Genomic DNA, 23,529 nt, shown 5'->3' with positions numbered 1-23,529 from the left:
GCACATGGCTGTGTCCAGCTTGTTGAGATGGGGGTCTCACTTTTTTGACCAGTGGCCTCAAACCTTAATCCTGATGCCTGCCCTCCTGAGTAGTAAATCTAATTATTATTTTAATGTAGTACCATATTACCTTATTCTGGTTACTGGCAAAGATCACTGGGAACTGACTAAACTTTAATTTTACTGTTTTACATATGGAACTCCAAATACTTTTTTTTTATTATTTATTCACATGTGCATACATTGTTTGGGTCATTGCTCCTCCCTGTCCCCCACCCCCACCCTAGAACTCCAAATACTTTATTGTAGTATTTTGTTTTGTTTTGGCAGTACTGGGGCTTGAACTTAGTGCCTGGTGGTTGCTAGGCAGGTGCTCTACCACTTGAGCCACTCTGCCAGCCAGCCCTTTTATTGTAGCATTTGTAAACAATGTCTGAAGCCATGTTTGTATTGGGCATGCTCATGTTTATTGTAATCCCAGCACTGTGGAGCTTGAGGCAGGAGGTCCATGAGTTCAAGGCCAGCCTGGGCTACACAGTAAGAACTTGTCTCAAAATTTTTTAGGGCTGGGAATGTGACTCAGTTGGTAGAGCACCTGCCTAGCAAGCACAAGGTCCTGAGTTCAAACCCCAGTTCTGCTAAAAAAGAATTGTTTTTTGAATTAAACAATGAGCTGGGTATAGTGATACACAACTGTGATCCCAGCTATTCAGAGGATGGACTGGGAGGATTGCAGTTCAAAGCCAGCCCAGGCAAAAAATAGGGACACCATCTAATTGTGTGGTGGCCTGTGCCTTTAATCTCAGCTTCTCTGGAGGCACAGGCATAGACGGATTAGGCTCAAGGCCAGCCTCGGGAGCCACCCCCCCCAAAAAAACTCGACACACTATCCAAAAAAATGACTAAAGCCAACAAAGTCCTGGAAGTGTGGCTCAAGTGGCAGGAAATGGGAAGCCCTGAGTTCAAACCCCAGTACTGTAAAAATGAATCATTTTTGTAAAATGAATCATTAGTTGAAAGCACTTACGTGTTTTAATATTTTTAATAAGCTTTACATTGAAAACCACCATTTCTGTGGGACATGAGAATTATTAATGAAATTCCTGAAATATAAACATTTATCCAGATGCCTTAGCTGGTGACTATTCTGATATCCCCCTTTAAGTTTGCTTCTATCTTATTATTATTCATCTCCAGATTGAGGCTCTGCATCACTTTGGACAGCATCTTGTCATCTTTTTTATCTCCTGAGGCAGCTCCTTTGTTGAAAGCCTCTTCCGCTACAATAAAAAACTGCTGGGTTGGTTGCAGAATGCTTACTCCATAGCCATTGTTGTTGTAAATGTGATTATTATTCATCTTCAGTTTGGGTGCTGGAAGAACCTGTTAAAATTTGAGGATACCAGTTTGTTAGTCATTTTGACACAAAGAAAATATGAACTAATGAATATATAGTTACTCTAGAACTTACTCTTGTGGTTTTTTTTTTTTTTCTTTTTTGAGGTACTGGGGTTTGAGCTCAGTGCTTCATGCTTACTAAGGCAGGCGTTCTACCACTTGAGTTACACCTCCAACCCCTTACATGTTTGGGTTTTTTTGGCTGCACTAGAGTTTGAACTCGGGGCTTCATGCTTGCTAGGCAGGCACTCTGACCTCTTGAGCCACTCCAACAGCCCTTTTCTCATGAAGGTTTTTTTTTCAAGATGGGGTCTTGCCTGGGCTGGCTTTGAACCATGATCCTCCTGATCTCTGCCTCCTGAGTAGCAAGAGTTATAGGCATGAACCACCAGTGCCTGGCACCCTAATAGGTTTTATTTTTATTTTTTTTCCCTAACAGGTTTTTTTTTTTATTAAAGTTTTATTTGATGGGAGTGGAGTTTGAACTCAGAGCTTCTTGCTAAGATTATAGGCATTAGCCACTGGAACCTGGCTACCAGACTAGTTTTGAACAAATATGTTTTCCTCATGTTGATTAACATAATATTAACTACACATATTAAATGAGAAAATATTAAATGCAGTTTACCAGTTTTATCACAAACTGATAAAAATAAGTTATTCTAACAAATGTAGTGATTCAAGTCTGTAATCTCAGTTACTCAGGAGGCAGAGACCCAGGAGAACCATGGTTCAAGTAATGAGGTAGTCACTTACTACTTACACAATTGAAAGAGTGTTTTGGTAAAGTAATGGCCAGAACAATATAAAACAAAAGCTAGTGTGGCTTGAATAGGAGAAGGAAAGGAGAGGAAGGACATAAGGCCAGAGAAAGCAAGAGAATTATAAACCCTTATAAAAGTTCCCGGGGAGTGGAGTATGCTGGTGGCTCATGACTGTAATTCTAGCTACTCAGGAGGCAAAGATCAGGAGGATCGTGCTTTGCAGCCAGCCCAGGGAAATAGTACTCAGTACAAAAAAGATGGTGGATCACACCCAGCAGGCAGTTTCAGTGCTAGGGATCTTATGCAGTGTTTTGCACATGCTAGGCAAGTATACACCACTACTGAGCTACATCTCCAAACCTTTGGGGTTGGTTTTGAGACAGAGTCTTGCTGTTTACCCCAGACTGGCCTTGAACTTGGAAATTTCCATCCTCAGCCTTCAAAGTATTAGGATTACAAGCAGGTGCCACCATGCATGTCAAGATTCTGCAGTTCTAACAAGCTACCAGGGGATGTCAATGTTGCTGGTCTGTCTCACACCTGGAGTTGTATGCAGGACTATGGTTCTAAAGTGTGTGTGACCAGCAGTATCAGAATCACCTGGGAACTTACTAGGACAAGTTCTCAGACTTTACTCCAGATCTACTGAATTGCTAATGGCTTACTTCTGCAAGAATGGTCCTGATGCATGCCAACATTTGAGAACCATTGAAAAATTTAAAAATACTTAACGGCAGGCTGGGCACCAGTAGTTTATGCCTATAATCCTAGCCTCTTGAGAGGCTGAGATCAGGAAGATCAAGGATCGAGGTTCGAGGCCAGCCCAGGCAGATAGCTCACAAGACCCTATGTCCAAAATAACCAGAATGGACTCAAGCAGTAGAATGCCTATTTTGCAAGCCTGAAGCCCTGAGTTCAAATCCCAAATCCACCAAAAAAATAAATAAAAGAAGGTCATGGTGTTCAATAAAAACACTGAAGAACAACCATGCCTTTAAAAATAAATTGCCAGGGCTGCAGGCATGGCATCAGTGGCAGTGTGTCTGCCTTGCTAGTATGAACCCCTGAGTTCACACCCCAGTACCACCCACCCCAACCAAAATTTTAAAAAAAGTGCCGGGCACCAGTAGCTCACATCTGTAATCCTATCTACTCAGGAGGCAGAGATCAGGGGGATTGAGGTTTAAAGCCAGCCCTGGGCAAATAGTTCATGAGACCCTATCTCAAAAAAATGTATCACAAAAAAGGGCTGGTTGAGTGGCTCAAGGTGAAGGCCATGAGTTCAAACCCCAGTACCACAAAAAAAAAAAAAAAAGCCAGAACTAAAACAATACCTTCATATTAACTCCACCCAAGGTGCTTTTAGAAATGTCACTGGTTCTGAGGTTATTACAATGATGAATTTCATTCCTTTCTAAAATGGCTGTGCTTCCAGGATACAGCTCAACACCAGCACCCTGTAAATTAAAAGTTACAAAAATTACAAAACATATACAACAAGCCCTTCCCCAATATATACATATATTTTTTCTTTTGTGGTACTAGGGTTTGAACTCAGGGCCTTGTTAGGCAGGTGCTTTACCATTTGGGCCACACTTCCAACTCTTTTTGCTTTAGTTATTTTTCTGTTACTGGTACTGGAGTTTGAACTCAGGTCCTACACCTTGAGCCACTCCATCAGCCCTTTTTTTTGTGATGGGTTTTTTTCAAGATAGGGTGGGTCTCTTGACCTATTTGCCCTGGCTGGCTTTGAACCGTGATCCTCTTGCTCTCTGACTCCTGAGTAGCTAGGATTACAGGCATGAGCCACCAGCTCCCAGCTGCTTTAGTTATTTTTCCAAATAGGGTCTCACTTTTATGGTGGGGCAGGCTTGGACCTCTATCATCCTATTTATGTCTTCTAAGTAGCTAGGATGACGCATGTACCAACACACCCAGCTTTTTGTTGGTTGATATGGGGTTTCCCGAACTTTTTGCCTCAGCTGGCCTGGAATGATGATCCTTCCAGTCTCTGCCTCCCTAATAGCTAGGATTACAGGTGTGAGCCATCATGCCCGGTCTCAAACTTTTCTGACTTGAAAAAACTTTTCTTGCAGTGCTAGGGATCAAACCCAAGGCCTTGGGCATGTTAAATAAGTGCTCTACCAGTGAACTACATCCACAGCCTAAAAATTGTCTATATTGGTGATCTAAACAATACGCTACATGTAAATACATGATAATGCAGTAACAATTTATTGTAGAGATGTTTTTAAAATACTGAAGACTATCTGTGTTAGAGAATACACCTAGAAGGACGTCATGTAGTCTATTGCTTCATTCTCACCCAGATGAATTCTATAGAAATGTCTTTTAGCAATTGTTTTAATAGTTATATAAATTTATTTCTACCTACTGTAAACCTCCAATAATGTCACAGTGTCATTTTAGTGGAAATTTAAAAATTCATTCTAAAATATGTTCTTGTTTTTCTCCTACTTTCATCCCTTTTTTGGGGGTTAGGGTGCTGTACTGGTGTTGGAACTCAGGGTCTCGAGTTTGTACGCAGGCACTACCACTTGAGCCACTCCACCCACCGTTTTTTTGTTTCGGGTGTTTTTGAGTGTTTTTGAGTGTTTTTGGGTGTTTTTGAGTCTTGTGAACCGTTTGCCCAGGCTGGCTATGAATTGTGATCCTCCTGATCTCTGCCTTCTGAGTAGCTAAGGTTATAGGCATGAGCCACTGGTGCCTGGCTCATCCTTTTCCTACTTGCTTCTCCAGTCCTTTTAATAAATCTGTGAAGTTATCTAAAGATTTGGTTATGTTCCAGTTATTTCAAAGTTGTCAGAACTAGTCACAATACCTGACAAGCAATGTCTGATAGCTTGTAAGTACTATTTCTTTTAAATAAGCCATCCAGTAACTGAATCACAATCTGTATTATAGGCATAATTCTGATCTTTTTAAAATATCATGCTTATGGCAAAGAGACAAAAGCATCCATCCACCAACTGAGAATTCATCTTCTCCAGAGGCAGAGCAGGGCAGGGCTAAATAAATGCCGGTTTACCATCACTACCATCATCCAGTTTAGTTATGTAACAAGAAGAAATGAATATGAAATAAGAAATGATTGGAACTGAAGACCTTAAGTGCTTGCTTTTTGTTCATTGACCAGATAACTAGAACTATTTACATTATCTGTGCAGCATGGGTTTTTATTTATCTTTTTTATTTTTACCTAAAGATGTCTCTTTTTTGGTAATGACAATTTTTTCAAGCCTGTTTTTTCTCAGTACACCTTAAAAAGGTTTCTAAATTGTTTCATAACTGGTCAAGTTGAGATTTTTAAGAACTTCATTTTTAATTTGTAATAAAAATTTACAACTTTTTTTTTTTTCCCAAAAAGTCAAGCTGCAAGCACCTGTTAGTAAAGGTCTTAAATTAAAACACACACACACACTCTTAAAGCCAATTCTCTACTTTGCACTGAGGCAGTTTACTTGGCATTCTATTGGTTTCTAAGCAGTTTCAAAGTTGAATGCTATTTTTACTGAGTGATAAATTGTTATTTTTTGTATATTACAATCACTCAAAGTTGTTACTTATAGGAAGCTATACTTTTTATAGAATGAAATACCTGGGCACCAGTTATTTCACTGTCTGTAATTGTCAAAGCAGCCCCGGTAAGAACACACACTCCTGTTCCTTCACATTTTAATATACAATTTTCTAGAGTCATGTGACCAGACTCTACCACCACAATACCATCAACTGTCCCTTGTTGTATCAAAGACAGATGCATTAGTTTCACATTGTCAGCTTTGGATACCACAAAACTGTCATGAGATGGTTCAGAAGTAATCACAATTTCTTCTCTTTTTCCAACTCCTGATGCATAGGGACAAAAACAAATCAATAATCCCATCTTTAAAGCTCTTTAGTCATTCAGTAATATTTTTATATACTTTAGCAAGTTACATATTCATACAGATATAAAATGATTCAGTTGGTAACTAAGTAGATATTTAACTACAATATAATCTTTGGTTCTTATTTGATGCCACAATGGAAAAGTCTGTGTTTATAGTCAGCCAAATGTACCTGCAGTATTTATTCAATATTCTCATTCCACTAAATATTTCCCTAAATCTTATCATCAGCAGCCATGTACAAAATGAGATACAAAAAATATACCATACCTTAACCTGGTTTCAAAATCATAGTTACTATAACTAAAACAGCTGGTAGAGACTCAAATTAACCTAGTTTAACATATACCAATAATCTTGCTCTAAAATAGTCAAAGCAATTATTTAACTTTAACATTAAGAAGGCTACACATTTTAATTACATACATGATCTTATTATCCATTTAGTTCAACAAGACACTACTGATTGCAATCATCAAATTAGTGAAAAATTTGCTCAATTTTTTAAATTTATGGGTAGAATCTAAGGAATCTAACTTAGCAATTCCTTTCTTTTGGCCAAAGTTAACTTGTGGCCAAATTTCTCTTGGCAAAGTTTAGCTGCAAAATTAAACATACACGGAGCTATAGAAGACATGATGAACAGCTGGGCATGGTGGTGCACCCTGTAGTCCCAGTTACTTGAGATGTTCAAGGATCGCCTGGGGCCAAAAGCATTGGCAATAGTGAGACCACATCTCAAAAAAGTAGAAGAGAGGAGGAGGAGGAGAAAGAAAATATGAGTATTAACTGCAAAACCCAAAATAGGAATTTTTGTGAAGCAAACTCTTCTGATTTGTAATAATTGCATTAAACAACTTATAATACACAATATGTCCAGTATATATTACTATAAAAAATTGCAAAGGACAGCCTGCTAACCCTTTATAATGATGTCATCAGTCAGTAAAGCAAGATTTGCAGCTTGATAATCTCCTGGAAAAATGACTACTATATCTCCACTATAACAACTATCCAAAGCCAAATCCAAGTCATCATGCTGCTGGAGGAGTGTGTCTGAAGACAAGTCCTTTACCTAAAAAGGAGACAAAAAGCAGTGTACTTCAATGACCAGTTCAACTGAAATGTGCTATTGTAATCAGGCATCTACTACTGGATGTGTGCTTTTCCTGGAAGACTGTCTTAGGTGGTATTTATTGAGTAGATGATCAGAGCCACTATCAATTAAGGGAAGGATGAAATGAAATTTTCCTTGTAATCTCTAATAATTTTACACTTACTAATACCAGGTGAGCTATATGCCAGAAGTCATGTTTTGAACATTACATGTTACCTCCTACACCTTCCTAGTGTATCCCCTGCTAAACGATGAGGAAATCGAGGCTTGCTGAGATGAAATGAACTGCCAGACCTTATGCTTTTCCCTGTATATACTTTGTTTCTTGTTCTTTTTTTACACAGGGTCTTGCTGTGTACTCAGGCTGGTCTCGAACTCACCATCCTCCTCCCTCAGCCTCCCAAGTGCTGGGATTCCACAGGTGTGCCACCATGCCTGGCTTACCTTGTTTTCTTTAACTCAAACTGACCCTCCATTTTTGGTAATTCAACAAAATTTTATATGTTAAAGATTCTGGAGCTATAAACAAAAAGTATCAAAATTTGCATTGGGAGTAGAAAAGGGAAAAGAATTTCATTATTAGTGTCATGAAAGGTAATGAACTTTATGTATATAAAATCTGGAAACAAAATAAATTCTGGAAGTGCCTAACGACATTTTTCATATATCTTGCTTGCTTTTTTTTTTTTTGGTACTGGGGTTTGAACTCAGGGGTGGCTCTATCACTTGAACCATGCCCCCAGCCCTTCTTGTTTGTTTTTTAATAAAAATGATACTTGTTATAAAAAATAAAAAGCATAATGAAAAAGGAAAATTAACTTACACATTTTTAACTAATAAACTTGTTTATGTAATGTCTCCTTCTAATACCTCTCCCATGCATATATTCATTTATTCACAAATCAGTACATCAGATCACACACTGTATGTAACTGTTTTCCTTTTTTTTTTTTTTTTTTTTGTGGCACTGGGGTTTGAACTCAAGGTCTCATGCTTGCTAGGCAGGGCTCTACCACTTCAGCCACTCCCTCAACCCTTTTTGCTTTAGGTATTTTTTAAAATAGTGTCTTAAGTTTATGCTGGAGCTAGACTGAACCAAGATTCTCCTATTTATGCTTCTGCTTTTTCTTGGTTGAAATGGGTCTCAGGAACTTTTTGCCTAGACTGACCTTGAACCAAGATCCTCCAGATCTCTGCCTCCCAAGTAACTAGGATTACAGGGACGAGCCACCAAGCCTAGCTGCTTTTATTGTTTGTTTGCTTTTTGAAATGGTATCACTGTGTAGCCCAAACTGGCCTCAAACTTGCTATCTTCCTGCTTCAGCTTTTCTGAGTGCTGGGATTAGAGGTGTGTACCACCATGTACATAAATATTTTTTCAAAGCCTATTTTTTCATTACATAATATATCATAAATGTATCAAAATTTATATAATTTTTCTAACATTCATATGGCTTGTGATTTTTTAGTGCTATAAAAATACTGTAAATACTAATGCATATCTCTAGTAACTTCTTTTATTTTTAATTTATTTATTTTTGGCAGTACTAGGGTTTGAACTCAGGGTCTCATGCCTGCTAGGCAGGCGGTCTATCATCTGAGCTACACCACCAGTCTTTTTTCATGTTGGGTTTTTTTGAGCTAGGGTCTCATGAACTGTTTGCCTGGGCTGGTTTTGAACTGCGATCCTCCTGATCTCTCCCTTCCAAGTCTAGGATTACAGGCCTGAGCCACAAACGCCTGGCTCTAGTAACTTCTTCGGATAAATTTCTAGACAGAATTGCTGAATCAAAAGGCATAAATATTTTAAGCATCTTGGATGCATACTGCCAAATGGCTCCCCAGAAAAGCTTAATCAATTAAAATTTAGCTTAAGAAAGCTCAACTTTTCTGTAAATTCATCAACATAGGGCATTTAAAAATATTCACTTTTTTTAGTGAAAGTGATAGCAAAGTTTATTTAGGAAAGAAGTATACTTTACCACTTGAGCCACTCTACCAGCCCATTTTCGTGTTGGCTATTTTCCTTTTTTTTTTTGTGGTACTGGGGCTTGAACTCAGGGCCTTCACCTTGACACAACTCCTCCAGCCTTTTTTGTGAAGGATTTTTTTGAAATAGGGTCTTGCAAACCATTTGCCCGGACTGGCCTCAAGCTGTGATCCTCCTGATCTCTGCCTCCTGAGTAGCTATGATTACAGGTGTGAGCCACTGGTGCCCAACTTGTTGACTGTGAGATAGGGTTTCCTGAACTATTTGCCTGGGCTGGCTTTGAAGCGAGATCCTCCTGATCTCTACCTCCTGAGTAATTAGGATTACAGGTGTGAGCCCTTGGTGTCTGGCAGGAATACACTTTCAAAAGACTAAAAACATGTCACCTTTAATGAAAGAACAAGAGTGACAATATTTACTTTTTTAATGGATGAAGATCCTCATTAGACCTCATCTTTAAAAGCCTGGGGCACTGTGCATTGTAGGCAAACACTTTACCACTGAGCGCACATTCCCAGTCCAACCATGCCTCATTTTCATTTCAAATCCTTTGATAAGCAAGAGTGAACATTTTCTTCCAGATATCTGGGAGACTCTTATAATCCATATTAATTAGCAAACCTACAAATGAATTTGTGTTGATATTATGCATACTGTTTAAAAGTAGACAGACTGGAGTTGGGGCTCAAGTAATAAGAGTGCCTGCTTAAGCAGATGCTGAATTCCTCAGTTCAAACCCTAGCACTACTGAAGATGAAATAAAGACAGACAGTACAAGGATTATATCCAAAATAAATAATTTGGGAGAACTCTGAAATCCTTCTCAACTGTATTTTTTTTTTTTTTTTTGTGAGACTGGGGTTTGAACTCAGGGCTTCACATTTGCAAAGCAGGTGCTCTACTGCCTGAGCCACACCTCCAGTTCTCAGTTGTATTTTTCCTTCATTATGAATCAGGAAATGGGAGGGAAAAAAGGATGGGGGAGTTAAATTTTATTAGTTGGTGCTAGCTAAATTGAGGTGTCCATCGAGTCACTAAGTGTAAGTAAGTACACAGCAGACTATGGGTTTAAGGTTCTAGAAGATAGGACTGAGCCCTCTCTAGCACAGAGATCTTAGTTATTTGCCTCCATGATAATTCAAGCATGGGATTAGATGAGATTAGCCCTAAGAATGCATGAAGAGGAAAAGAAGCACCAGGACAGAGCACTGAGGAGTAAGATCTAACCAGCCATCAGAAAGGAAATAAAAAAGACAGGATGAAACAGGAGTTCTTAGAAAACTGAGGAAAAGCCAAAGGTGGTAAGAAAATCAGAAGAGCTGGGCGCCGGCGGCTCACACCTGTAATCCTAGCTACTCAGGAGGCAGAGATCAGGAGAATCGGGGTTCAAAACCAGCCCAAAGCAAATAGTTTGTGAGACCCTACCTTGAAAAAACCCTTCACAAAAAAAGGGCTGGTGAAGTAGCTCAAGGTATAGGCCCTGAGTTCAAACCCCCATCCACAAAAAGAAAAATTAGGAGATCAAAATGCCATGGCAGGAGGAAGTACTGGGTGATGTGGGATGTGCTCAGAGATGAGACATTGCGGCAATCCCTGAGTGGTGCTCTGGGGGCAGAAGTCACATTCCATGAGTAAAGGCACGGATGTGAAGAGGTCAAGCTCCGTGCAGACAAGTATTTCAAGTAGTTTTGCTAGAGCTGGCAGATAACCAGGCATGAGGGGAAGAGAGGACTGGCCTACACCCACCCCGCCCTACACCTTGGACATTTCAAAGGTAAGGAACATTCCGTGCCCACCTCTTCACTTCAGGGCCAAGCTCTTACAAAGCACATACCTAACTCATTGTGCAGAGTCATAGGTGACTGCTACAAGTGGCTCCCTACAAGAAGGGCAAAAAGGACCAATCACACAAGTGCCTGGCCTCCATTGCCTTTGTGCTGGTGTGTCTTCCCACACCTTGGCAACAGGTGTGCATGCTCTGGACTGTTTACAAGGAGCTAAACGTGGACCTAAAGTTCTCCCCACCGATTTCTCCTCCCCACTGCCCAAAAACAACCCAGACAGTGGGAGCTTGGGGCAGTCAGTCCTTACCTGCCTGCCTACCTCTCACTTCTTTTAATAAAGTCCTTTCTGGTTACATTAAAAGTCTCTTTCTCTACTGTGCTACTCTCTGCCTGCCTAGCCTTCTTTTCCCACCACTGGGATGGCAGTGGTGCCCAAAATCCCAGATCTTTACCTAGGCTCCCACCAATGGCTGCCCACATGGAACAGTTCTTAGTCAGCAGTGGAAGTACAGGTATGGTGTTTAGGGTAGATATTGAGCAAACTTGAATGTGTCTCAGTGTACTCAAAGAGGAGAGGTTAAAAATTCAAAAAAGAAGACGTCACAGAAAGCAAAAACAGTAAGTTGGCAAAACCTTTCGGAATCAACTTTTTGGTATTCTAGAATCTAATAAAAGAAAGAGGCTGCTAAAAATTCAGTAAGAGAGAAAAGATTATGGTGTCTTTGCCTACTATCTCCTATTCCCCACCATGGGGATAGCAGTCCATATTCTTACTGGGCTTCTTAGCGGAGAGAAAATGGGTGTTTGGGTGGTTGCATTACAGGCCTTGTCAAAATACCGTGGTTGTGCATGCTGACCATTCTGTCAGTTACCAGAAGGACTGGCAAAGAAACTGACCTTTGTTTACCCACTCAGGCTGGGGTGATTTTATAGGCAGCTTCCATAAAAGCATTTAATGACACACACTACTCACAGTGCCTAAGGCAAGGGACAGAGAAAGAGGCTAGCCAAAGTAAGGCAGGGTAAAGTAGGGAAAAAGAGGCTAGCCAAAGTAAGGCAGGGTAAAGTAGGGAAAAAGAGGCTAGCCAAAGTAAGGCAGGGTAAAGTAGGGAAAGTTCGGGACTCATAAAGAAAATATTACATCTTAGATTAACCATGCTTTGGCTCAGGAACCATCCTCACCTGGCTGGAAACTGCCCATGCCCCTCCCCACTCATTGATTATTGGGTGAGAGTCACCTGGTTCTCTCTTTCCCATAGGTAATCGTAGGTTTTTAAAGCATCTAAAGAGCAGAAACACACTCTCTTGGCTTCTGGCTTCCACCTTGGCTTCACCATGCTTCCCTTTGTATTTATCTTTCCTAACTACCAGGCAGAAACTATTCTGGCCTTATCTCTAATTTTGTTGAAGAGAGAGTATAAGCAATAATAGGAAGGAATAATAATAGGAAGGAACAAGGGTTTTTGCTAGTTGAGATAAGGATAGCTATACAGGGAGTTGACTCACATTGATTTCCTGTGCATGTGTGTTCCCTTCTAGGTTAATTCTTTTGGATCTAAACTTTTCTCTAGTTCCTGGTCCCCCTCTCCTATTGGCCTCAGTTGCCCCAAAGTATCTGTTTTAGTTTCTCTGTGTTGAGGGCAACAAATGCCATCTAGTTTTTTGGGTGTCTTACCTATCCTCACCCCTTCCTTGTGTGCTCTCACCTCACCATGTGATCAAAGTGCAATCCCCTTGTTGTGTTTGCCCTTGATCTAATGTCCACATATGAGGGAGAACATATGATTTTTGGTCTTTTGGGCCAGGCTAACCTCACTCAGAATGATGTTCTCCAATTCTATCCATTTACCATCTTTCCTAACTTTTAATAAACTCCCTTTATACCCACGTGTCCTGCGATGGATTCTTCCCAGTGGGATACAAAGAATTTGGAAGTCTTCTGATAACAGACTGCACTGGTGCTGTTAACATTTTTGGCGAGCCAGCCAGGAGTTAAAAAGGTAAAATGCTGTGTTTGGTGATTTGTTTTCTTCTAAGCCATTCCTCCCTGTCCTCTGGCTCTATGCCCCTTACACACCAGCATCTTTCCCAGAGCATGCTGCTGGGAGATGCTGGGATGTGCTTTATTAGCCCAGCTTCATGTGACATGAGAAATGCAGCTACAAGCCTCTGTAGCCACATCCTGATAGACAAACAGCTGGGCCAGGGTACAAGTTTGCCATCTGGCCCAGGTGGAGAGGGTGGTAAGGGCTGCCCTTGAGGCCTTATGCTGTTATCCTTGCTAGCCACTGCCTCTTTCCTGCAGCTGCCATGCATCTGCACCCTTCCCTCTTCCCTACCCCTGCTCCCTTCTCTCTGCTCCCTTTCTAATTCCCAGGCCCAGGCAGCCACGTGGCCCAGGAAGTATGCTAGCAATGGTGGGCCTCAGCCATGGTGGTCGTGCCCAGGAGTGAGAGGGCCTGCTCCACCTGACCAGCTTCAGACCTTGTCTCTAAAGTAGAACATTGGGGTCAGATTTGAAGGTTAAAATGTTTACTAAGAAACTGCTAGCTGTGTATTCTTTTGGACCCAGGGTGGCTTTCAGAGTTCAGGTCATTGTCGTGTTAAGAGAGATACTGAGTAATCTACTGGTTCCTGTTCTAATGGATGGAGAATTTCTGTTTGAATTTCTTAGCTTTTGCTCTGTCTGTTAGGAAAGCTCACGAGAAAAGTCTCACGTCCATAGCGCAAAGTTTAATGGCAGGTCCAAACTGCAGGGCTGGCCAGGGAAAAGATGGCGCAGCAGTGAACCTGGGGCAGCTGTGGCTTTTACAGAAGGGGGAGGGTAAGGAAGTTAGCGCATGCGCGGTAGTCTCTGGTAGGGGTGGGGCTCTTTTAGAGCTCAGGATTTTCTGTTTAAGGGCGGCTGTCCTTGGAAGTTTCTCAAGTGAGGTCTGAGGATAAAATGACCGCCGATTTATAAATGGCGACATTATTGTTCTATCACTGTCTTTGTTGAATTCATTTGTGAAAGCATCCCTTGTTCCAAACATAGTTATTTAAAATGTGAATTGCTCTTGGGTAAAAAGTGAATTAGGCTTTAGAGTAGTGGCTAACTTTAGAATTTCCTATGATGTCCTCTGGGCTCTGGCTACCTAATCTTGAATAGAGATTAGTGGAGTTAGAAAGTTGAATGGGAGTGATTCCTTTCTGTGGCCACCATTTACCTGCTACATATCAGAGGAAATGGGGACACACCTGTGCACCAAATATTTGGCCCCACCTATCAGTGCCAACCTGGGAGCTTCAGCTTGGAGGCTGGGAGGCTTCAGCACCAGGAGTGGCAGCAGCAGCACCAAGGCAAGCCCAGGAGCCAGGCCCGCCTCTCAGAGTCAGCCTGCAAGCCCCGCCTCTCAGTGCAGGCCTAAATGCCCCCACTAGCCAGCCTATGCAGCCCACTGCCATCTGGCACCTCAAGCCATATAGCTATTTGTTGTGTAAATATACAGCATTTATTTTGTTGATGTCATTTTTATACTAGCATACAAGTTTTGAATATATACTTGAGATAAAGAGAACTTAATGGTACTAATGAGTCATTGGTTTTGCTTTGTGTTTTCCTTACAAAACTTTAACTTTCCATTGTTGATAAAATTAGGCTCACTTACAGCCAAGAGGTTAAAAAGAGTGGGTCCTTATGTGTGCGTATTTTAAATAGACAATTTATCTGGTCTTTTCATTAGCATGCCTAACTCATGGACACCTCTCTCTCAGGGGGAAATGTCTTTTATTCCTATAACAGATTGCTATTCTGAGCCTGTATGTTGCATGTATCATGTCTTTGTGTTCCATTAATAGACCCTTTGAAGAGACCATGTGATCAGAGGAAATGCTGCCACCATGATGGAGCCACCACATATCCAGCGCCATCTTGCCACTCCCTAGGGATGGGTGATGTCATTTTGCCATCCTCTAGGAAAATTATAACTAACTTGTGATTAAAATTCTCTAAATTACTATATTTTTTATACATGTTGTTTTTGCTACATTCATCTGTTAAGGATTGGACCAAGAATAGAGTATGTTAGAGCTCTGTTATAAATGACTTAGGAATCCAGCTGACTAATCTCCTAAAGATAATGACAAAAATTGATTTTAGAATGTACTCTGAATTAATGTGATTACTTTGTATGTCATTGTGTGCTTTCTGTGTATGTTTTAGTCTGTCTTCTACCTATGTACTTTTGGCCACTAAATTTTGAGAGTATGTGCGCTTATATTCTATGGCACACCTAGATCATAACATCTGTGTATCTGTGTGTGTGTGTAGATGTCTTTAGGATGGTTCATAAGCTACTTTTATAAAATTAATGTGTACAACTATCTCAAAAGTTATCTAAAGGCAAAAAACAGTTATCTAAAGTTCTAATCCCAACCAAGCCTAACTATCCTCTACTTTAGGACTAAAGAAATACGGACAATAATCTCAATCTGTTTCATTCTATCATAAGTGTAATTTACATTTAACTCTTTTATAATTTGGTTTATTGACCCAGAGGTTCTTGTAGATCGTAGATTGCTATTATTAAAAAAGATGGTTCAATTTTCTTCCTAAGTCTTTTAAGGTATAAGATTGCTAAGAGTTTTATTTAAAACAGCATTATCTAAATTTGGTGTTTTACAAAAGTTGTTTCAAGATACAAATTAAAGTCTAAAAGCTTGTAAGTTTATTGGTTGGCTAGTTTAAAGTTTGCCTAAGAAGTTTTCTGAGGTCAAAATTTAAGGTACTAATGTGTGTTAAAAAATTGTGTTTCTGTTTAATCAAAATAACTGTAGAGGATTTTTAGTGCTACAGACTGATACAAAATTTTACCAAAACCAAAAAGTTCACCCTCCAGATTGGATATTCTGGTTTATTTCCTATCAATATCTATATCCAAGGCATGACTCAGTCATTGAGTTTCCTAACTTTATGCTACTCCCTTATCTTGTTGGTTTATTGTCAAGTTTATAAGGTAACTACAACCCCATGGCCCGATATGAAAGCTGAACACAAGTGAAGGTTTACCTTGGTGCGATTTAGGTTCTGTACTGGTTACAAAAGTTCATATTAAGATGTTTCACTTTTAACAATCACCAGATGTCATCTTATATTTTTATCTTTTCATTTTACATGTTGTTTTTGGTATCAGCCTCTTTGGCCAATGTTTTAATAGCTGGGGTGGCATTCAGGATCAGCATTCCTAAATGGGAATTCCTAAATGGGAACCTCATGCAGGGGTGTAAGAGACTGGCCCTTTGGAGCAGTAGGAAGTTGGGGGACCCCACTGCTTGTTTCACAGAAATGTCTGCTGAGGGTCTTTAAGGCAAGCCAGATCTAGAGTACCTGCCCTGAGGATCTTGGAATTAATCTCACTCTCTACCAAAGGGCAACTTTCCTCCTTTCCTTTTCTTCTTTCTCTCCATAAACCAGCATAGAGAATTCCAGTTAGGAGCCTGTGTGCAGGAGTGAAGTGGTGAATGTATTTTCCCCCTTCCCTTTCCCTCTGTTTCTTTCCACCAGCCAGCATAAGGGAAGCCAACATACTCACCTGGCTCTATCCTTAAGTACAAGGAGTGCTTTGATCCCCCCCAACAACAACAACAAAAAAACCCGACAAGCTCCAAGCTCTTTATATAGTCCACTTGACTTGAAGTTATTTACTATTCTTTGCATCCTGCCTAAATTGGTGTCTTGCCAGATGCAAAAACCCTAAGGTTTTCTCAATAGTAAGAACACTAAGGAAAAATTCTTTTAAATGTTTCTAATACTGCTAGTGCCTTGTATGTGTATCTAAATGTCATGAAATCATTTATAAAGTTTGAAGTATTTACATGTAAACCACTATCTAATAAGGTCTTTGACATTTCTGCTATTTATGACAAATGCTAACAGTTTACGCCTGACATCTGTTTGTCAGATAAACATTGGTTTACCTGACATCTGTTCATTGGATAAACATTGGCTTATCTGACATTGGATAGATAAACATTGTTTTAGGCAACTGAACATTAAAACAGGAGCTATTTGAAATTTCTGACACTGCCTTCCTCCTCAACATTGAAAAAATTTTTAACTTGTTACTTTGACCAAAATTCAAGGTTTAAACTGTATGCAATACAATTTGTTATATAGTAATACTATATACAATTAAAAGTAATTAAGACTGTCACATTAATTGCTAAACTATTAATCATGGTTACTTTAAGTTTTGTCATTACAGTTCTGATCCATCAGGAGCATTTACAGGCAAGCCCATGAAAAATAACTCTGACAAGTGCTTATTTGTCAACCAGGACATTCTTAAGTATTTTTGTAATTTTGCATTTTCCTTCTAAGAACTTTGAAACTGTTGTCTGCTGACACTTTACAGTAATTCAAAGGTGTTGGTACATCCCCTATGAGACAATTAATTAAGCCCAGCCTAAGAGCTATATTTTAATAAATCTCTTTGTTGCTTAATTTGGCCAAAAAAATCACATTGGCACTGACTTCTGATATGTTTGATATGTTACTTCTCCTCCTCCATGGGACAAAATCTGACTTTCTGGACTTTCTGGGAGAAGCCACTCCTGCTCCAAGGGACAAAACTGACAAATTGGCAGAATCTTCAGAGACAACTGTTCTAGAAATAGTTTAAGTGGATGGACCCCTGAGCAGTTGGCATCCCCCAATTTCTTAGGGGAACAAGTGGCATTCAGCCATCCAAGACAGTTCAAAAGACTGCACAAATGAGGGGACTTCTCCAGATGTAGATGGAGTCAATTATGCTAAACCTCTAAATGTAACCACAGCTGACAGATTTCAAAAAAGGGACTTTTACACATGTCCTCTAATATTTAAGACTTCTAGGCTTTTGGCAAAAGGCAAACTCATGTCTTTGGCTAATGCCTTCTGTTTAAGCAAAGGCAATATAACATTCAATGGTATATAACTTCTGCTTAGGGACGCTGTGAGTCTCCTTTCTATTTAGAACTGACTCATTGATGTTTACCCTCTAATGTGACTGGCACTTGCCCCCTCGTATGCCTGGCGTCTAATGTGGATAATACCCCAAGTGATCAGTCCTTAACTGCCCACTACAGTAGCAGTCCAAACAAAGGGCCATCTAAGAGTTAAAAATAGCTACAGGTATAAACAGCTATACACAAAGTAACCATAAGACTTTGTCACTTTTCAAAATGAAAGGTTAGATTCTTTATCCTTCCTGCTACACCTGGCAGGGCCCCTTCTGATGCTCCTATTATTGCTAATGTTCACAGTCATGCATTTTAAACCAGATTTATCTCTTCCAGAATGAAAACCTTTAGGATCTGAATTATGAGGCAACAGGGCTATAGATCTCTACAAGCAAGACCTCCATGAAAAACCTTAATTGTAATAAACAATAATTCAGACACCTTGTGTCCAAATGAATCCCAAGTGAAAGAAATAGGAGAGACAATTTTCCCTTGTAGGTAGGCTATGCTGCCCCTTGTCAGTTTGAAGCAGATACTAGAGATGGACCACCCCCTCCCACAACCCCCAAAAAATTGTCTCTCAGGGGGAATTTGAGGCAGACTAAAGTAGGGAAAGTTTGGGACTCATAAAAAATAACATTACATCTTAGATTAACCATGTTTTGGCTCAGGAACCACCCTCACCTGGCCAGGAACCACTCCTGCTCCTCCCCACTCGTTGATTATTCGATGGGAATCACCTGGTTCTCCCCTTCCCATAGGTTATCATAGGTTTTTAAAGCACCGAAAGAGCAGAAACACACTCTCTTGGCTTAGGGCTTCCACCTGGGCCCCGCCATGCTTCCCTTTATATTTCTCTTTCCTAACTTTTAATAAACTTCCTTTATACCCACGTGTCCTGCCATGGATACTTCCCAGTGGGACACAAAGAATTTGGAAGTCTTCTGATCATAGGCTGCACTAGCAGACTTAATAAAAGCACCAAAGGAGGCTGAGGAATAAGATTCTAGAAGGAATCAGAGCTTGAAAGGTGCATACCCTGGAGAATTTGCAATGAAGTACACATGCCCAGGGTCAGAGGCCTGCTCAGAAGAGACCTGAGAGGATGCAAGCTTGCGCCTCTGGGCCCAGTGACAGATGTAGGTGAGAGTTAAGGCACAGTTTTAGGTAGCCTGGCTTAGCTTTAAAGAATTGCCAGGGTTCAGAGGCAATGTGTGACAGTATTTTTTTTTCTTTTTAGCTAGTTATTTAAGGAAATCTGTCAGGTCACTGATTAATAATAAGCATATATTTTCTGACCATAATTTCTAATGGAATTAACGTAATAATCAATGAAAGAAGGAAAACTGGAAAATTCAGACATGGAAATTAAACAACACACTTTGTGTGTGTGTCTCTGTGGTATCTGAGATGAAATCCAGGGCCTTAAACTCTGCCACTGAGCTCCATCTCTAGTCCCAACAACACAGGTCACTCAAATATGGCAACTCAATGAGAATCAGAAGACACAGTGTAACAACACTGAGGGATGCAGTCAGAGCAAAACTCAGAGGGAAAACTATGGTTCTAAATGCCTACATTTATATATATGCATATCTTCTCAAAAAAATATGACAGCTTATAAGTAATTCAATGCACATGTGAAAAAATATATATAAGCAATTCAGCAAAGTTGGAGGATATAAGGGTGACACTCAAAAATCAGTTTTGTTTCTAAATATCAACAATGAACAATTTGAAAAGGAAATTAAGAAAACAATTCCATTTACAATAGCTTCTAAAAGAATAACATGTCTAGGAATAATTTTAACCAAGGCATTGAAAGACTTGCATGCTAAAACTGAAAACCAGGGTATGCTACTCTTAGGATTTCAGGTGGTCTTCCAACTAAAATCTCAATGGTCCTGTGCATGAGAAACCTGAGATCAGATGCCTAGGTAAGGAAAGTGCTATTTCACCCAGAAAACCTAAAAGAGCAAAATGGAGGGGCTCATGGAATGGCTCCAGTGATAGATCGCCAGCCCTGACTCAAACCTCAGTACTGCCAAAAAAAAAAAAAAGCATAAATGGACGATACTGTTCATATATTGCCTTTCTGACATTTCCTTGGGAATCTGCAAGAACCTCCCTTTTTAACAGCTATAGCAAGGTAGCAGGATATAAAATCAACAGAAAAATCATTAGCATTTCTATACATTAACCATGAGCACATTGAAAAAGAATGTATGAAAACAATTCCATTTACAATAGCCTCAAAAAAAAATCAAATACCTAGGTGTAAACCTAACAAAAGATGTGAAAGACCTCTACAAGGAAAACTATACACTTCTGAAGAAAGAGATTGAGGAAGACTATAGAAAGTGGAGAGATCTCCCATGCTCATGGATTGGTAGAATCAACATAGTAAAAATGTTGATACTCCCAAAAGTAATCTACATGTTTAATGCAATTCCCATCAAAATTCCAATGACATTCATTAAAGAGATTGAAAAATCTACTGTTAAATTTATATGGAAACACAAGAGGCCACAAATAGCCAAGGCAATACTCAGTCAAAAGAACAATGCAGGAGGTATCACAATACCTGACTTCAAACTATATTACAAAGCAATAACAATAAAAACAGCATGGTACTGGCACAAAAACAGACATGAAGACCGGTGGAACAGAATAGAGGACCCAGATATGAAGCCACACAACTATAACCAACTTGTCTTTGACAAAGGAGCTAAAAATATACGATGGAGAAATAGCAGCCTCTTCAACAAAAACTGCTGGGAAAACTGGTTAGCAGTCTGCAAAAAACTGAAACTAGATCCATGTATATCACCCTATACCAAGATTAACTCAAAATGGATCAAGGATCTTAATATCAGACCACAAACTCTAAAGTTGATATAGGAAAGAGTAGGAAATACTCTGGAGTTTGTAGGTATAGGTAAGAACTTTCTCAACAAAACCCCAGCAGCACAGCAACTAAGAGATAGCATAGATAAATGGGACCTCATAAAACTAAAAAGCTTCTGTTCATCAAAAGAAATGTTCTCTAAACCGAAGAGAACACCCACAGAGTGGGAGAAAATATTTGCCAACTATACATCAGACAAAGGACTGATAACCAGAATATATAGGGAACTTAAAAAACTAAATTCTCCCCAAACTAATGAACCAATAAAGAAATGGGCAAGTGAACTAAACAGAACTTTCTCAAAAGAAGAAATTCAAATGGCCAAAAAACACATGAAAAAATGCTCACCATCTCTAGCAATAAAGGAAATGCAAATTAAAACCAAGCTAAGATTCTACCTCACCCCTGTTAGAATAGCCATCATCAGCAACACCACCAACAACAGGTGCTGGCGAGGATTCGGGGAAAAAGGAACCCTCATACACTGTTGGTGGGAATGTAAACTAGTACAACCACTCTGGAAAAAATTTGGAGGCTACTTAAAAAGCTAGACATTGATCTACCATTTGATCCAGCAATACCACTCTTGGGGATATACCCAAAAGACTGTGACACAGGTTACTCCAGAGGCACCTGCACACCCATGTTTATTACGGCACTATTCACAATAGCCAAGTTATGGAAACAGCCAAGATGCCCCAGCACTGACGAATGGATTAAGAAAATGTGGTATCTATACACAATGGAATTTTATGCAGCCATGAAGAAGAACGAAATGTTATCATTCACTGGTCAATGGATGGAACTGGAGAACATCATTCTGAGTGAGGTTAGCCTGGCCCAAAAGACCAAAAATCGTATGTTCTCTCTCATATGTGGACATTAGATCAAGGGCAAACACAATGGGATTGGACTTTGAGCACATGATAAAAGCGAGAGCACACAAGGGAGGGGTGAGGATAGGTAAGACACCTAAAAAATTAGCTGGCATTTGTTGCCCTTAACGCAGAGAAACTAAAGCAGATACCTTAAAAGCAACTGAGGCCAATAGGAAAAGGGGACCAGGAACTAGAGAAAAGGTTAGATCAAAAAGAATTAACCTAGAAGGTAACACACACGCACAGGAAATTAATGTGAGTCAACTGCTTTTATAGCTATCCTTATCTCAACCAGCAAAAACCCTTGTTCCTTCCTATTATGGCTTATACTCTCTCTACAACAAAATTAGAAATAAGGGCAAAATAGTTTCTGCTGGGTATTGAGGGGGTGGGGGGGAGAGGGAGGGGGCGGAGTGGGTGGTAAGGGAGGGGGTGGGGGCAGGGGGGAGAAATGACCCAAGCCTTGTATGCACATATGAATAATAAAAGAAAAAAAAAAAAAGAACCTCCCTTTTTCCCATTCCCCTTTCCCTCCCACGAGTATGACCATTTAAGTGTGTCTACAGAATACTAAATAACTACACAATACCAAAAAAAAAATCAAAAGATCCAACAAAATATTATTGAAAGAAATTAAAGAATATCTAAATAAACAGAAAGACATCCCATGTTCACATCTTAGATTTTTTTTTCTAGAATGGTGATACTACTCAAATTAATCTAGATTCAATGTAACTCCTATCAAAATTTCATCAGGCCTCTTTTTTTTTTTTTGCACAAACAAAAGAGCTTATCTTTTTATGAAACTGCAAAGGATCCTGACAAAAGAATATTGAAAAAGAACAAAAAGGAGGACTCACATTTGATACCAAAACTTACAAAGCTACAGCAATCAAATAGTTTAATATTGGAATAAGGATGGACATACAAACCAATGAGATAGAACTGCAAGTCTATAAATAAACCCATACAAGTAGGTCAAGTAATTTTCAACAAGGATACTAAGACCATTCAATAAGGAAAGAACAGTCTTTAAATGATGTTAGGAAAAATGAGTATCTACATGCAAAAAAATGAAGTTAGACCCTAAACTCACACTAAAAATGAAAACTCAAAATGGATTAATGACCTAATATAAAGCAAAACCATAAAACCACTAGAAGAAAACAAGAGAGTAAATCTTCATGACCTTGGATCTGGCAGTGGATTCTTAGGTATGATACCAAAAACATGAGTAACAAAGAAAAAGTAGGTAAGTTGGACTTTGAAATCTTTTGTTCATGAAAGGACAAAGAAAGAAGGTAAAAAGACTGCCTATTGAATGGGAGGAAATATTTGCACAGCATACAGTTGAGTCTATATCCACAACATAAAAAAACTCTTATAATCAACAAGAAAGAGACAACCTAATTAAAAGTGGGCATATGAACTGGGTGCTGGTGGCTCATGCCTATAATCCTAGCTACACAGGAGGCAGAGATCAGGAGGATTACAGTTTCAAGCCAGCTCAGGCAAATAGCTCTATCTTGAAAATACCCAACACAAAACAGGGCTGTTGGAGTGGGTCAAGCGGTTGAATGCCTGCCTAGCAAGCATGAGGTCCTGAGTTCAAACCCCAGTACCGCCAGAAAGAAAAAAAGCCGTATGCTTTGAAAAGTCATTTCTCCAAAGAAGATATTCGAATGGCCAACAGGCATATGAAAAAAATCATTGTTATGAAAATGAAAATCAAAACAGCAAGACAGATGCCACTTCATACCTGCAAAGATGACTGTAATAGAAAACAGTTCATAAGCAGTGT

At 39.6% G+C, this 23,529-nt stretch overlaps 1 protein-coding gene across 1 annotated transcript in view; it reads right to left on the bottom strand.

The window, feature by feature from the left end:
* Positions 1-314: 314 nt before the first annotated feature.
* Positions 315-23,529, bottom strand: part of Shcbp1l (SHC binding and spindle associated 1 like) — a 44,843-nt gene continuing 21,628 nt past the window's right edge. The window contains exons 7-10 of the mRNA XM_020169506.2: positions 6,995-7,148; positions 5,782-6,032; positions 3,497-3,619; positions 315-1,383 (exon numbers count right to left, since the gene is read on the bottom strand). Of these exons, the coding sequence (XP_020025095.1) occupies positions 1,132-1,383; positions 3,497-3,619; positions 5,782-6,032; positions 6,995-7,148 (780 nt within the window). The 3' untranslated portion in view covers positions 315-1,131. The remainder of the gene's footprint in view (positions 1,384-3,496; positions 3,620-5,781; positions 6,033-6,994; positions 7,149-23,529) is intronic.

This window comes from Castor canadensis, chromosome 11, assembly GCF_047511655.1.
Source record: "Castor canadensis chromosome 11, mCasCan1.hap1v2, whole genome shotgun sequence".
Lineage (NCBI taxonomy): Eukaryota > Metazoa > Chordata > Mammalia > Rodentia > Castoridae > Castor > Castor canadensis.
Note: the sequence above shows the minus strand (reverse complement) of the source record. Positions and strands in the feature narration are given on the sequence as shown.